This window comes from Leptopilina boulardi, unplaced genomic scaffold, assembly GCF_019393585.1.
Source record: "Leptopilina boulardi isolate dan_hultmark-lab unplaced genomic scaffold, ZJU_Lbou_2.1 LbouV2_165, whole genome shotgun sequence".
NCBI classification, from domain to species: domain Eukaryota; kingdom Metazoa; phylum Arthropoda; class Insecta; order Hymenoptera; family Figitidae; genus Leptopilina; species Leptopilina boulardi.
The window spans coordinates 3,579,042-3,595,838 of NW_026137713.1; the positions used below are offsets into that span (position 1 = coordinate 3,579,042).

A 16,797-nucleotide genomic window follows, 5' to 3' on the forward strand; every position below is an offset into this window, starting at 1 on the left:
AGAGTATGGATAATACGAAAAAAGTGGGATCACTTTTTATTTTAAATTCCTTTCCATCTTTTAAGTGCCAATAATGACTATAATTTTGGCAAAAAGTCAATAATATTAAGGAACAAATTGAATTTTTAAAAAATTATTTCATTTAAATAATCGAATCATATTTACTCTCTAAATCTGAATTAATAAAAATGTTCACTAATTCCAATTAGTAACTCACTTTTTGCTTCTCAATTAGTAAAATTTTACTAATTATTAGTAACTTTTCACTAATTTTAAAGCAAAAAGTGAGTCACTAATTTAAATTAGTAAACATTTTTACTAATTCAGATTTAGAGAGTACTATATTTAGTTCAAGTAAATATTTATTTAATTTAAAAAAAAATATATTTCTTTGAACTTAATATAATTTTTAATCGCGAATTCTTAGGAAAATTTTTTCTTATTGATCAATGAGAGAAATGTTTTAGCACGTGTCCGTATAGCAGACTATATACATATATATATAGGAGTAGTACTATATAGAAAGATCTCTCTCTCTCTCTCGGTAAGTCAGCTGTCTCAACGCATGCGTATATTCAACGTTTACAATTCTCACGTCATCGTGTGTTAAATCTTTAGGTTACGATTTCACTCTATATATTTTTTGTTATAACAAAAATTTTCTTTGTGAATAAAATGGGCACTGAGATTAAAACATGTTACATATATAAAGAAGATGATTCAGCGAATTCAATTTTCTTGCCAGATAATAAAGAAGTATTTGTGGGACGAAATATTGAAACAAAAATTACAGACACAAAGTGTTCTAGACGCCAAGGTTAGTTTCAATATTGCACAACTTTCTCTTTCTATCAAAACAAATAATAATAATAATAATTAAAATGAAAATTTTACTCACACGTTTTTTTCACATTGGTAAGCATTCTATTTGATAATTTTTGTTTGCAATTTTTTGCTTTTTTTTCAAAATTCATCAGAAACATAACCTTTAAATGTACAGTTTTAGTAGTGAGAAATTTTTTGAGTTTTTTTTAAATTTAATGTTTGGATTTTAGTTTTTAATTTCAATTTTGTTATAATTGATTTTTTTTTTTTTGTTTTTATCTTATCAGTAAGACTCTTCGCCAATTATGCTGATCAAAGAGTTTTTGTACAACAAATTGGAACACATTCTTCTGGTTTAAATGGATTTAAAACGGAAAAAAATGTAAAAATTGTAGCACAACATAATGATCGTTTGGAAATTTTATATGGAAAATATCCATATTTAATTGAATTTAATCCACCGCCAGTGCGTGGAATTTTTGTTCCAAATGAAAAAAAACGTGTACACGAAACAGATGTAGAAAATTGTTTAAAAGATAAAAAAATAAAAAAAGAATATAGTTTTGATAGTAATGATGATAGTTTAAATATAGGTAGTTCATTGGATAGTCAAGATAATTATTTATTAGAATCGAAAAAAAATTTAACAACAGAAATGCCATTAGAATCATCGAAATCAACAGATAATGAAATATGGGAAGAATTTGGTAAAGGAACATGTTTAGTTTTTAGCAGTAAAGGACTTGAAGGTCGTTCTAAAGTAAGTTTTCTTTTTTTTTTTTTAAATTTTTTTACGTTTTATTTAAAAGTACATTTATTTTAAAGATTGCCGCATATGATATGGATAAAACATTAATAAAAACTAAATCGGGACTTGAATTTCCAAAAGATGCAAATGATTGGCAACTATGGCATCATGAGGTTCCGAATAAAATTAAAAAATTACATGCAGATGGTTTTAAAATTATAATTTTTACAAATCAAGCAAGTTTAGGAACGGGTAAAATAAAAGTCAGTGATTTTAAGTTGAAAATCGAGAGAATCGTTCAAAAAATAGGAACTCCAATTCAGGTGCAGATTAATAGAAATTAATTTTTAGAATAATAGAATTTCATTGTTTTTTTTTTTTTAAATTGTATTTTCTTTAAAAGGTTTTTATCGCTGTTGGATACAGTCGTTTTAGAAAACCATGTACTGGAATGTGGGAACTTTTATCGAACGAAGTATGTAATAAAAATTTAAATAATAACAAAAAAAAAAAATTCACTTTATATAAATAATTTTTTGTAAAATACTTTAGAAAAATGATGACGTGAAAATAAATAAAGAACAATCACTATTTGTGGGTGATGCTGCTGGTCGACCAGCTCATAAAGATTTAAAAAGAAAGAAAGATCATTCTCTTGCTGATCGATTATTGGCTATGAATTTAGGATTAAAATTTTATACACCCGAGGAACATTTTCTTGGACATAAGCCATCTGTTTATAATCCACCAATTTTTCATCCAAAAGAGGAGGTTAATAAAAAAATACATATTTGCGATCCACCAAATGCAAATATTACATCAAAAGAACAGGAGGTATTAAATTTTAATTTTAACACTTAATCACTTAAAATATTCTAAATGATTTTTGTTTCTTGCAAAAAAAAAAAAAATATAGATTATTGTCATGGTTGGATGTCCTGGTTCAGGAAAATCTCATTTTGTCAAAACTTATCTGACTGATTATACTTATGTAAATAGAGATACATTGGGTAGTTGGCAAAAATGTGTCGCTGAAACGGAAAAAGCATTGATTCAAGGGAAAAGAGTTGTTGTTGATAATACAAATCCAGATGAAATTTCAAGGCAAAGATATGTAGATGTGGGTAAAAAGCGTAAAGTTCCAGTAAGATGTTTTGTAATGGCAGTTAATAAGGAACACACGAAACATAACAATAAGGTTTGATTTTAATAAGCAGAAAAAAATAATAAATATTTATTAATATTTCTATATTTTTGCAGTTTCGCTGTTTAACTGATCCGACGCATGAAAAAATTAGCGATATTATTATAAATTCTTACACGTAAGTAATTTTTTTTTTGTTTTTTTTTTTTTTATTCAAATCCCAAAAATTCGATTTTAAATGCTGGTTAGTAAATGAAATTCAGTGATTACCGAATATCATTTCTCATCAGTAACATCGAATCGAAGTTGGCCTGGCGTTGCATAAGATTTGTGAAACTCCTGCTACTTCTGTGTCTTCGGCTACATACCTACTTCATCTCAAATCTTCAACCTTACAGAAAAAACTTCAAACTCCCTAATTTGGATGAAGGATTCACAGAAGTGGTGAAAATTAATTTTGTTCCAAAATTCCAATCGGATGAGCATCGAAAACTTTACGAAATGTATTTACTTGAAAATTGATTTTACAATTTTTTCTTTTTATTTTCAAATCATTTGTCATATATATAAAAAAAATTTACTGTTTTAAAATTTCAAAAACGACGTCGAAAAATAGTTACGAATTTTTTGTTAATTATTGTAATTGTGTGATTGTAATTTCTCTTTTCAAAAGAGTGGTTATAATAAATAATTTTTTTTATCAAAATTTTTCGTAATTGATTTGGGTTTCCTTAAAAATCATTTTTGTTGAAAAATAAAATTGAATGTTGATCCTTTGTCTTAGGAAGTTGAAACAAATTATTCAAAATGTTAGAGTAAGAGGAATGTCTTTTTACATACATATATATATATGTGTAATGGTATAAGGGATGGTATAATGTACATAAATGTAGCAAATGTGGAGGACGTTAGTGAAATAATGCAAAGCAAACTCGCGTTATACGTTCTTCTGAGATATAGTCCAGCATTTGTCCATATTAAGGTTGCTGTCAAGTAGCGCGAGCGAGCTCTTTGGATAATCTAAGGGTGGGGGGGGGGGGCAGGGGGTCACAAGAGGTGTTAGAAAATTATACAGCCTGAGCATCAGCCGTTATTATTAGTCAACACCCTCTCCCATTTTCGCATTCCATGACAATATAACTCTGTGTGTATAAATTTTAAGCATACATTCGTTATATTGCCATTCATCAACCTTAGTACTCACAATTTTCTCGCTCACGCACGTATAAAAGCCATTAGAACTCGTGTCTTGATATGATGTGGTTATGATATTTCACGAATTTTCCCCAAAACCAGAATATTGTTCCCATTAGTGGAAACAGTCATAGATAATAATAGAATAGCAAATCGTATAATGAGAACAATCCCAGGAAACACGCGATGGTAATCATAATAGTAATTAACGTAGTTATCATCACACTTGGAATTGTAAATAAAGCCACGGCAGGGGAAAACAGATATGTTATTAGAATTGATTAATAATTTATTTATTTGATTATAATTGGTTTTTGTTATCCTTTTTTAAAGATTGACTTTTAGAATTTGAAACTGTTTTTATGGTATGTATGTATATATGTGAGACACAGTGAATGGAAGTTGCAAGTGGGTTTATATGGTATGGTGCGAGGATGGGTTAGGATCGTGAATATAAAGGGGTGTCGTCGCCGGCGCCGCTCGCGAGCCTGTAATGCGTTATTAATGAACACCAAGAATTTCATTAAAGATTGTTTGTATATCAAACTGTCCACTAAATTATGCCCTATAACCCCCTGGCAGTAGCCTGACTCCTTCCTATATACTACATGCCGAGAGAGAAAGAGAGGAACTATTGGTTTTCCCTCGAGTAATAGAAATCCTCTTTTACCGCACTAATTTTGAAAAAATATTTATTTTACACACAAAAATAATTTTACAGTTGTAAAAGTGTTTTTCAAATTATTAAAATAAAGTAATCGCTTCACTTCTGTCACGTGAATTTTGTTGCATTATAAAACTAACAAAAAATTTTTTTTTAAATTATTTATTTACAGTTAAAATTCAACTTTAGTTTTAATTTGTTTTAGGTGTGCAGTGTTATAGTATCAACCATTCTGGTGTGCGCAATGGACATTTGGTAAGAAACATATTTTTTTTATCATTTTGAAAATATAAAATTAATAAATATAAGGGCTAACAGGGGCGCGAAATCGTTGGAAAGCTATTAACTTTAGACTGAAATGCTTTCTCTCTAACATCGTCTCATTTCGTTCAATGCAAATTTGCATCCCTGTAAACCATTCAGTACCTAACTTTAGTCCAACCATAGTTAAAATTTGTAAATTCAAATTTTCTCTTTTTTTGATTAAAAGTTGTTTTTTTTTACGATAAAAAGTCGAGTGCAAAAAAGATTGAGTGTAACGAGAAAAAAAAAATTGAATTTTTTTTTACAATTGAAGGGTGGAGTATAAGTCCGGTCAGTTGATGTGACAAAAAGGAAGGGGAAAGGAAAGTGCCCATAACGGAATTAGGTTTGGGAATTGTTGAATCATGTCCCGCGTGTATGGAATAACGCGAATGCGCAGTAAGTAATCATATTAGGCTATATACAGTTTGATTAAACGAATGATCGTAGTCGACAACACCATGGGTGCAGCCTCGAACATTAATATAAAATTCAATTGTCATTCGACGACAGTCACTTTATTAACTGATATATAATATCTGATATTATTGTTATTATTTTATTTCAATTATACAACTTTTTAATTTTTTAAATTAATTTTTAAAATATTAAATCACTAGTTATATAAAGATAATACTGTTGGAAGTTAGTGCATCGAGACTGTACCGCATTTAAAATACTTATAAATGTGTGTACGAACGCGAGATTAAGCTCTAGTCCGAATTATGTATTTAATGTGACCGAAAATGTCCCAATTGGGAAGGCAAGCACACCCAATCCACCACATCCCTTGTAACCTTTTCCATTCTCCAAGCAGCCATTCACAACTGCTCTATCTTTCTCTCTGTTCAGTAGTGGTAGTAGGCCGCGAGTGTCTGACCAACGTAAAATACGTTATTAAAGTACATTAGCCTGGCTCAAATCATACTAAACGACGTAACTTACTTTTGCTGCGATATTTCACGGTCGCTTTATGAATCCCTGGATACTAATGCGAGTATTCACCAAATAAAAGTCCATGATGACAAGAATGCGAGGTCGAACGCTGGGAATTCATATATGAATTATCGTATTAGAGATATTGTCTAGGTTCAACTCTCCAAAAATATAATTGCAAACAAAATTTATCTTTTCATAATTCTTTATAACTTAAGAGATTTTGAAACTTTTTTAAAAAAGGTTAAATTTTAAACCTATAAAAAATTTTTATATCCTATCTCAAAGTTACTAAACCTATTGCTCTTGACAAGATATAAATTAACTGAAATCAATTGTGATTTGATAATATAGTACATTTTCATATCATATATAATTATAGATATATAGGTGGTTATTATAATGTTTTGTGAATCTGTTTTGAAATAATTGTAAAGGAAATAAATCCTTGGGGGATTTTGTGCCACATGCTATAAATGAGGTGCGAATATTACTGGATGGTTTATTGGGATTCACCTACTGAGAGGCGCGCGCTCTCGGTCTCATTAATTACTTAATTAATTATATTATTACGTAAGCTTCTAGCAGTCACAGGGGATCGCAAATTTCTAAACTCACGCGAATTTAATCATGTGCAAGGCATAAGGTATTATAAACCGCGCCCATTTCTTTTCATCAAAAATATTGCTTTATTTTCTTTAACTAAAAAAGAACCTTTTTTTTATTTTAAGATAATCTAATTCAAGTAATTTTTACAGTCCTACATAAGGACCTACAAACGGTGAGCTAAATAAAGCCAAACCGATCTTGTAGAAACTGACAAATGTGTCAAAATATTTATTATTGGGTTTTTCCTATTCAGTGAGCTAAATAAAGCTAACCGATGTTGTAGAAATTGACAAATGTGTCAAAATTTTATTATTGGGTTTTTCCTAATTAATACTGCTGATATAGTATGATCCAATGCGCACCAAAATAATTATCAACTATTAATAAAACACTCCTTATTTTTTGAAGAAGTTGAAGCTAAATTCTATCTTATAGCTAATTCTAAATTCATCTAAACTTTTGCGTTAATATTATCAACATTGCGGAATATTGCTGCTGCAAGTTTAGATGCTGTGGAGTCACGTCACTTTACCTGTGACTTGAGGGCTAACACATATCTCGTAAAAGTATGTTGAGAGTGACCGTGAGTATTTCACTTCAAAGCTCTTCTCTTCCATATATACATTGTAAAGACACAAAAGAGAAAGAGAGTGAAAGAGAGACGATGAGATAATACCAGAATAGAGGCGTGCACGTCGTGATGATATAGAATTTTAATATAGTGGTTTACGAGCGCGATTGTCCGCCATTTTACGGTCGCTATGGAGCGGCCATTTGAATTCTTAGATCTGCATACTTCGCGGAATTGCGTGGTGGCAGCGCAATAGGGTGTCTATATGTAGACCGCGTGGGTACTCCAAGGGGGGTAGGAGAACACACTCTCATTCCCATAGAGGACATTCAAATATCTCGACCGCTTCTCTATATATTATATGGCTTAATAAAATAATAACGTAGATCCTTGGCCTCGGCACGTAACCTCCTCCCCTCTCATCATAAGTGTGTGTGCCCGGCGTCGAAACCGCCGATTGTAAATGGTCATAAACGGAGACGAACGGTCGGTGTCAGTCAGACGAGCACCCATTTGATTAACATAGAATTCCAGTTTTCCTTTCGATCCACAAAAGCGGGAATTATTAATTTATTCTTATTTCAAATATTTCTCTATAACCATCCAAAAGTGCTTCTATTTTCCACTTTCGTTTCTATATTAAATGTAATAACTTGTCATGTAATAACTTGAATGAAATTTATGACTCTTATAAATTTATCGTGAATTTTCCTTTTTTTGCGTTCTTCGACAGTGAGAAAAATTTGAAAAAAAAATGTTGCTAAAGCTTCATGAGACTTGATAATCTAGATGCTAAAGGTACTTGAAGTTTTGCTACTATATGCGAATAAGTCGTATCAGTTATAATTTACAATGTTATGGCGATTTTATGTATATCTTTAGGCGGTGTAGTGGCGGAGAAGTATTATTTAAATTAAACGGGGCTAAACTAAGCGAACGGGGCCACACCATCGAAGTGCCGAGTGGGTGTTGGCCGCGGTGGTATGCAAATTATTATCGCGGGGCGATAATTTAAATGCATATTTCGCCTCCTATATCATTTTATTATTGCCAGCCAAGTTAAGTCGGTCCATGGCCCGTTTACCCTTAGAAGATGTTGGTCCCCACAGGAAAAGAGGGGAGGTTTTCGAGAATATGGGTGAGGGGGTTGAGAGAGAGAGAGAGTATTAGAATCGCTATCGAAGCGTTTTCCCGCATAATCCTTATTGTTACGGCTAGCTCGGCTATAATATCCTGTCGAGTAACTGCCGTTGCTTCAGGATTAATGCTCCAGGGCTAATTGTGTACCGCCGGAAGTGGTATACCAAAACCCTCCCTTACCGGATATCTTCCATATATTTTTTATCTTAGTTCTCAAGATCTATACCAAAAAAAAAATATTTTACATCACAATTACTATAATTGATAAACTTAAAATTAAACTAAAACATTATTCTAAATATTGTTTTATCTTTCACATTTTTCATTTTCCCCTTTTCGTATATAAAATTCATAGTATAAGGTTATCAAAGATGGACACTCGCTTAACGGTTGACTTTATTTTAAAAATGTTTCAATTAGATTATAAAAATTCTGTAAATTGTGAAGAAATTTTTCTCTGGGTTCTTTTGAATTGCAAAAACCAGAAAGGCGGGGGGGAGGAGGAGGAGGAAGAAATGAAACAAAAGAGAATAATGCTGGACGTGATGGCAACCGAACGAAGAAGGGTTAAAACCTGTGGGCAGTATTTTAATTCCCGACCGTTATCACGGAGCTGGTTAAGAGAGTAAGGGGTGGGACGGATAGGGGTTCGGGTCAGTAGCGAAAGATACATGTAAGTTGACCCCGCCCTCGGGACCTCTCTGGACGCTTATGAATATTAATTTTGGCCCCCTCCCCCACATTCGCGAAAGCAGCCACGGACAAGAACAAATTAGATCTTTCCTTCCATACATTTCCCTTTTATTCGTCGCGGCTTCTCTTGAGTTCCCACTCCTGGCAAAAAAAAAAAGAAAAATTCCACCCCCTTCTCCAATTTCACTGTTGTACGCCATCTCTCTGCCACATGCGACTTTTAACGCATGCGAATTCACCCACCACAAGACTAGCAATGTATTAATTTTTCAAAAACAATTTTCTTTACAGTCCGCTACTAAAACAGCATGAGATTCATGGATATAAAAATTTTTTCTTCTGTATATCAAGATATTTTGATTGAGATTTTTACAGAGTGAACTTTGGAGATAATTTGTTTCTTTCCCCTTTTTTTTGGGGGGGGGAGGGTTGTTTTTTTTGGGAAGAGTATAAAGACCTAAGTTTACGTTTCGAGGAGGCAACCCTCCTTCTCATGCGGGTTAGAGAGGTTCCTTGAATCCTGCAGTTTCATAACTACGGATATAACCAAGAGTTAAAACCACAGCACGAATGTCGTATCTCAGTTCTCCTACCAAGTCGACATTCTCTCCTTCTCTCATCCTCTCTTTCTCGCAGGGCGGATCTTATTATCAAACTAAATCTCATTCACGAAACAAGTACCTGCCTGCCTTTTCTCTATGACCCCCACCTCATATATTTTCCCGCCCTCGGGTTAGTATTATGTTTCTCGATATGCTTTTACTAAAATTTAGAATAATAATAAATAATTCAAATTTAAATTATGAGATTTTACGACTAATATGTGACAATTACGATTTTATAAGGAAGGTCACGCGAATTTAATCATAAGGTATTATAAATTTCTTTTCGTCAAAATGTTTTTTTTAATTAAAAAAATTAGTCATTAGGGAGAGCAACCTCAACTATTCTAAGATAATCTAATGTCATTTTTACAGGTGTTTTGCTTATCCTACATAAGGACCTACAAACGGTGAGCTAAATAAAGCTAAACCGATATTGTAGAAACTGACAAATGTGTCAAAATATTTATTATTGGGTTTTTCCTATTAAGTGAGCTAAATAAAGCCAACCGATCTTGTAGAAATTGACAAATGTGTCAAAATATTTATTATTGGGTTTTTTCTATTAACACTGCTGATATAGTATGATCCAATGCGCACCAAAATAGTTATCAACCATTAATAAAACACTCCTGAAATTATTCATTAAAACAGACATTCCATACATAATAATCTAGTTGTTTTTGCAAAAAAGTTAAAATCAGAATAAAACTAATTTTTGGGTTATGATTTGAAATGTGAATTTTTTTATATAACAAATGTTAAAATCTTTCCTTACTATCCCAAGAGCTTTGGGAGAAGTATCTCGTAAGTTCTCGTAAGTAACGAAGGACCTAGAAGCCACCACGAACTCTTAGTATTACTTTTCCAGGGGTATAGAGGGGTAGTGACTTTAGATAGGTTATTCGTAACTTGAATTTCTCGTTCTAAATTTCTCTTCCCCACTATATATATACACTGTTTTGTGCGTGGGGTGTTTGTGGTTCGCGCGTTACCAGCATGCCTTAATGGATTTTACTTTAATTGTAAGATATCTCGAGAAGTTCCTTCAAAACTAGAAACGTCCTTTTGTAAGTTCGCTTAGATTTTATTTTTTAACTTTCATATATATATATATATTGAAAATAAATCCTCTCATTAATTAATGTAAAATTATTTCCATTAATATTCTTTTTTAAAAATTTCCACGCACAAGTTATTAATTTTTTTCTATTAAATTTTCAAGGAACAGTTTAAATTATTTTTGGGGTGATGTGATAATATATAAACACGTTATTCGAGGATTTGGATGTAAATGTTAAGTGAGGGCGTGTATAGTGTCTAGGAGAATTGACGTTAGACATTAGCCGTAATGTTCCGGCGTTGGAATGCTCCTACATCACCTGGCACGTAAAGTGGTTATTTGTAACGTTATTACACTCCTTTGATACACAACATGTGAAAAGCATTCCTCGTGGTGAGAAGTCACCATCCAGTAATCGTCTCTCTCCCCCCCCCCTCACTTTTCTCTCATTATAACAGATTTGAAATATAAATTTTTCAAAATTAATTATATTTTTTCTCATAATTTTTACGAATTCTGATTAGTTTTCTGCGAAAAAATGGAAAAATTTATTATATTGGGATAATTAAGAGATTAATAAAAGAAGACAGGAAAGAGAAAAAAAAAAATTATAAGAAGCAAAGGGGGTATAAACCCTTCATGGAGTAGACTATCTTTGATTAACGATCGCGACACTAGAGTAACCGATCAAAAGCCCTCAGACACACGCGGTAGCACCCCCCGCTAACAATAAGAAATATCGCAATGGGTAATTTATAACCGATAGCAAAAAACTAGCCAAGTAGAAGACAGAGTTCAAACCACAGGTCCCGTTTACGAATGACATTCAATTTATTACGAATAACTATACTCGAGTTTTTTCTACTTTCTTTTTTTCTTGTTGCCTGTATTATATCACAAAAAAAAAAACTTTCATAATAAATAATTTTTTAACATGAGCAGCAGTTTCATATTAAACGATTAATTTTAAAGAGAGAAATTGAATATTTCGATTATAAGAATACCAATTTTCTTATGGGATCCATAAAAAAAAAAATGTGATTTCAACGATGGAATAATGGAAGCTGATTTGAATTTTACGACGCGTATGCCGGCGCTTCGAGTTCGTTCACGCGATAGACCCCGGTTGCAATTTAAATTATAGAACCTATCTGTAGATAATTTATATCCTTGTTTTCTCACCAAAACCACTACTACTCATTCTTTCTTCTGAAATCGAGAAGGAACTAACCAAAAAAAAAGTGTCTGAAATTGATACATCAATTTAAATTATCCTGAATAATTTTTCGTATAATATCCGTTATTCTTTATGGCTCGGAAAATGCCATCTAAAAAAACATAATGGTATGAATTTTGCCCTCGATTAATGGACTATCGTTTTTTTTTTTTTTTAAATCGTTATATATTTAAGAAAAAAATTTCTTTAAAGCGGCGAATTTTGGAGCAATTGATAGAAAGAGTGAAAAGAAATAAAATATATATATATATAAAAAAAGTTTTCAAGAAAAACAGGGATTGAGAGAAAGAGAGTAGGGAATATCTCTCCCATTCGTCAGGCTGTCGCTTGGAGAGAAGAGCTTTTCGAACAAATGGTCGGGCAATCGGAGAAACGCCGCTGAAATACCGAATCGGATTGTGAGCTCGCATTATCATATTCACAATTTACTTGCCCGTACAATGTGCATGCTCGATTTTGCCGTACGTGGTTCCTGGGGATATACAAGTGTAAGGGTGAAATATAGGTGGAACGAAGTCCCCGACAATGTATCACACTGAAGAAAGCAAGCTGCAATGCTAGATATCACCTCTATAGTGTGTGAATCCCCCTTACGACGAAAGAATATTACGTTTCTTTCAGATCCTTCAGAATATATAAAGACATTTATACACACAATGGCAAATGAACGAATATCAAAATATTTCTTTAGAATAGACAGTATCTAATATTTATTTCAAGAATCCGTTAATTATTGTAAATTTGCGAGGACAAAAAAAAAAAAAACAGTAAATGAGAAATCAAAAAGACAAATGCTAAATTGATCCTTTGTGATGGTGGCGAGCACTTTAGCTTAAAATTAAATGCGATATATACGCCAAAAGGTATATCGTCACCAAATTATTGATTTTGGCACTTAGACACCCTTTTGAACTTATGAAGGCAAGTCACACTCGACGGCATATTAGTTACGGATTGCGAACAAACGGAATACATTGGCAGTAGGAAATGGATGAGACAGAGAGAGAGAGAGAGAGAGAGAGTGAGAGAAAAAGGGAATGATAACACGTATCAAATGACCCAACCACACTTTCATACTGAAAATTATCTACGAAAAGGAAGGATATAATTTTTTCGTCATTTTACAAATAATTTAAAATTATCAAATACACCATTACTAAACTTTTTAATTACTAAACGTTTTAAATCAAAATGGTACAAATATTTTAATTAACAGAAAATCCATTCATCAAAGAATAAATAAATATATATGAAATAACATCAGAATTCAATATATATATTTCATTTATAATCTTAAGATTAAATTAGAATTATTAGGTTATGATATCAAATTCCGTGTTGTTGAAAAATGATCGAATTTTCCATTTATCCGACTTATTTCGTCATTCTTAATGAAATAGGATGACTTATAACTCACAGGATTAGAGAGAGAGAGAGAAAGGGAAAAAAAAGGAAAAGCTATTGATATAGCCACTGTATATACATCAGAAATAGAGACATGTATATTGTATCAAAATCGGATTCAGTATTACGTATGATGTATGGTGTTCAACAGATCAACCCCCCAAATAAAGAGACACATACACGATCCACTTTGCCCTTGCCACTGGAATTTCGTGCTTTGTATATTGATACGCCCTATATCGAAATAGTTTATTTTTCTTTAGGAAAATTGTTTAATAAAATTTTTTTAATATTTTTGACTTTTATAAACAAAATTTTAGAATTTGTAATTTTTTTTTTCCAAATATACAAAATACTTTGTGCGTTAATATTTCTCTTTTTTAAAATTATATATTTGATTTTGAGCTGATATAAATTTAACTCGACTGTTGATTCTCTTTAATATTCAAGAGGGTTGGCCCCAAGTTCTTGCCGGACTATATATAGGTTCGATTTTCCTTCGCATTAGGCCTTAAAGTCTCTCAGCCCTCAAACCTCAGTTGCTAATGGTTTAATTGAATTCCGATTAGCTAAAGACGTTCGGTGAGTTTGTGTACGCGGCGGTCTGCTATGAATCAAGAACAGATTTTGTTCGCTCTGCTACTGACGTAATTATTGAGATCTCAAAGGTTCTATAAGAAGGAAAAGGGAGAGTTTATATTAACATTTTAATGACTTTCTTTTTCTTTTTTTTTTTTTTTTATATTTAGTTTTTTTTTTTACTTAATATTGAAAATTTCAAGTTCGAATAATTGAATTTTCTTTTAGGAAAAGAAACATTTTCATCTTACCATTAAAGTAGGGGATCAGAACTTTCTAAATCGCTACTTTGATTCTCAGGGATTTTTCGAAGCTTTCTTTCCAAATCTCTTGATCATTAAGAATCTCTCTTTTCTTTTTTTTTTTTATTATTAACGAAATTAGTTTAAAAAAATTGTTAATAATATTATAATTTGGTTTATAAGAAATTTTGTGTTCTTAAATTTATAAATCTATATTGGATGTGGGATGTGTTTTTTTAACATGAATCTGCAATGCCATTGGCAGGCGGTTGCGGCTTTGAATTCATAAATCAAAGACTAGTGAGATCGCGTCTCTGAAAAGGCTAAAGCCCCCTTCGCGATTTCTTCTCGTTTATATTTCTACCACCCTCGTCACTTATTATTTTCATCTTTGATTTCAGTCGTTTGATTTTGTTCCGAACTGAAGGGGTTGTTGTTTCTGACGTAGACCGATGAGTGCACAATTTTACAGCTTTTAAATTTGTCTAACATGTAAAAAAAAATAGAGATCAAAATTTTCTTTTTTCAAAGTATTAAAAAAAAAAAAAAAAGAAAAAGGTTAACTTTTCGCCAAGACAAGAAATATTTATTTTCTTAATTAAATATATAGACGTCTAAAATAATTAAATTTTTTAAAATATATCAAAAACCATATAAATTAATTAGAATGAGAATGTGGAAAAAAATTTAAAGAATTCTTGGATGCAGTACAAATATTTGTGAAGCTAAGAATTTCTATTTGTATCAAGTATATAATTTTGTCCCTTTGTCTGAATTATAATTTTGCGAGTATCGCGCAGGATTTGCACACACTTTGGCCTTGTGGTGTGAATACCAGGTATCTACCGCACCACTTATATATACCCAGAGACCATATTGTTGCACAGAGGAAAGAGGTAATTGTATCGTAGATCGTCTCTCGTGGCAAGGAGCATGATTAAAACTTGATTACGTTTAGCTTCCAACTTGCAATTCTTATGAGTGACCAAAAAAAATTCCCAAGATAATAATTTTTATCATTATTGACTTTAAAATTTTTCAAAAAATAATAAAAATAAATTTTTTTAAAAATTCATATTAAAAATAAAATTTATATTAAATTTGTTTAAGGATCATTGAATTTGTTTGATATTGGAAAAGTATCATCACCTGTTGCGTTTGAAACGATGGGGTTAGAAAGAAGGGTAACAGAGTTCGAAGACCATTCAGAAATTCACAGAGTGGGGTTGAAACGACCCTTGCAATCACTATAGCTATATACTAAACGTGGACAAATCTGTGCGCGTCATAAATTTAAATTCATAAAAAAAAATTCATTTTAACCTCAAAATTCTTTATTTAGGTAGATTTCAAATTTTTTTTTTTTTTGACTCCGATAATTAAAACAAAATTGGAAAACAAGGTCTTATTCAGTAAGAATAGAAGAAAAAAAGTCCAGGGTTTGGATAAAAGGAATGAGGGCTGAATTCCTATGGGATAGCTGAGAATGAGACTGGAATGCTTTATGAGAAAAGTGACCGGCGCCTTATGGCGCGTCGGGGCAATGATCTATTACCAGCAAACTGAATTACTTGATATATCAAACAATCACTCTTTAACTATCACCTTATATGGATATACACCCTTAGGATATATTTATCAAAAATATTAATTCCATTAGAAAAAATTACGATTTATTTAAAAAAAAAAAAATTTGCTTTCACAGAAAATTAAAAGGCATTAAAATAAGCTGCAACGCTTATTATTTTAATCCAATTTTGCTTATTTTAATGCCAAAATGGATTAAAATAAGCAAAATTGGATTAAAATAATAAGCGTTGCAGCTTATTTTAATGCCTTTTAATTTTCTGTGTTTTTATCATTTATTTTTTAAATAAGAAATAAAATTGTCACAAAAAAAATTCAAGATTCTAATGTTGATATCAAAATTGGAAGATTTCATCAATTTCTTTCGTCTTCTTTCAAGATGGATTCGAAATGACAAATGACAGACAGTGAAGTGTGACGACAATTCGACTATGCAGGGTGTCGAGCTTCAAAGCACACGGGAATGAAACGAGCCCATTTTGATAATGGCACATCCTGTATATATGTATATATATATATATATAGAAGCCAACCGTTTCGTAAAGCTCTACAGGGATTTGGCGGGCAATCGTCACCGAATCTTTCTCTCTCTCTCTCTCTCGGAAAAAAATAGATCTATGGTCACGTAAACGGATTCCCTCATTCTAAGATGGTTTCTTCATTATTTATCCTAAAATATCTCAAAATCCTATTCTTTCTTTTTTTCTTGGGAATTTTCTCCAAAAAATTGTATATGATAAAAAGAAATTTTGTTTGAAAAATTTAATTTAAAATGTTGTAAAAAGTTGTAAAAAGTTTTTTTTTTGTCCGAGTTGAGTGAAAAGTTCTTGCGTATTTATCGCGTTTCGAAAACATGCCACGAAACAAGAGTTAGAGATGTCTCATGAAAGAAGAAAATTGTCGCAGTGGTGCGGTATAGCGTTAGGTTAATTTTAACGAATTCAACGAAGGGACCAAGGGTTTAACAGGATAAGCTAATTGTGTGGGGTATTGGCTAAGAAGTTGAGAGAGGTGAACAAGTGAGAAAGAGAGAAAGAGAGAGAGAGTCTCACAGGAGCATCGTTAGCAGTTTGTAGACGACCAGAATCACAATGCAGTTTCTTATACTACGAGAGAATTTCTATTTCCTATCCTTCCTTTAAGGCAAAAAGAAACTTTTAGGGGGGAAAAAAAGAATCTACTAGGTTAGAACAATTATTATTATTATTATTGAATTTCTTAGAAAAATATTAAAAGAAAGAAATATAAAGTTTTTT

At 31.7% G+C, this 16,797-nt stretch overlaps 2 protein-coding genes across 5 annotated transcripts in view; one reads left to right on the plus strand and one right to left on the minus strand.

Annotated features, from left to right (window-relative positions):
- Positions 1–16,797, minus strand: part of LOC127277356 (nuclear pore complex protein Nup88) — a 57,957-nt gene that overhangs the window by 17,024 nt on the left and 24,136 nt on the right. The gene's annotated exons all lie outside the window — the stretch shown is intronic.
- Positions 578–3,423, plus strand: LOC127277357 (uncharacterized protein F21D5.5). Of its 3 annotated transcripts, none has more exons than XM_051298447.1 (8): positions 578–817; positions 1,113–1,585; positions 1,651–1,896; positions 1,977–2,048; positions 2,126–2,407; positions 2,490–2,771; positions 2,834–2,895; positions 3,008–3,423. In XM_051298447.1, the coding sequence occupies exons 1-8, from the start codon at positions 676–678 to the stop codon at positions 3,237–3,239; spliced, it is 1,791 nt and encodes a 596-aa protein (XP_051154404.1). In that variant the 5' UTR covers positions 578–675; the 3' UTR covers positions 3,240–3,423. The 3 variants fall into 3 exon arrangements, with proteins under 3 accessions (XP_051154404.1, XP_051154405.1, XP_051154406.1); XM_051298448.1 differs by having other exon boundaries at positions 3,116–3,423; XM_051298449.1 differs by having other exon boundaries at positions 798–915.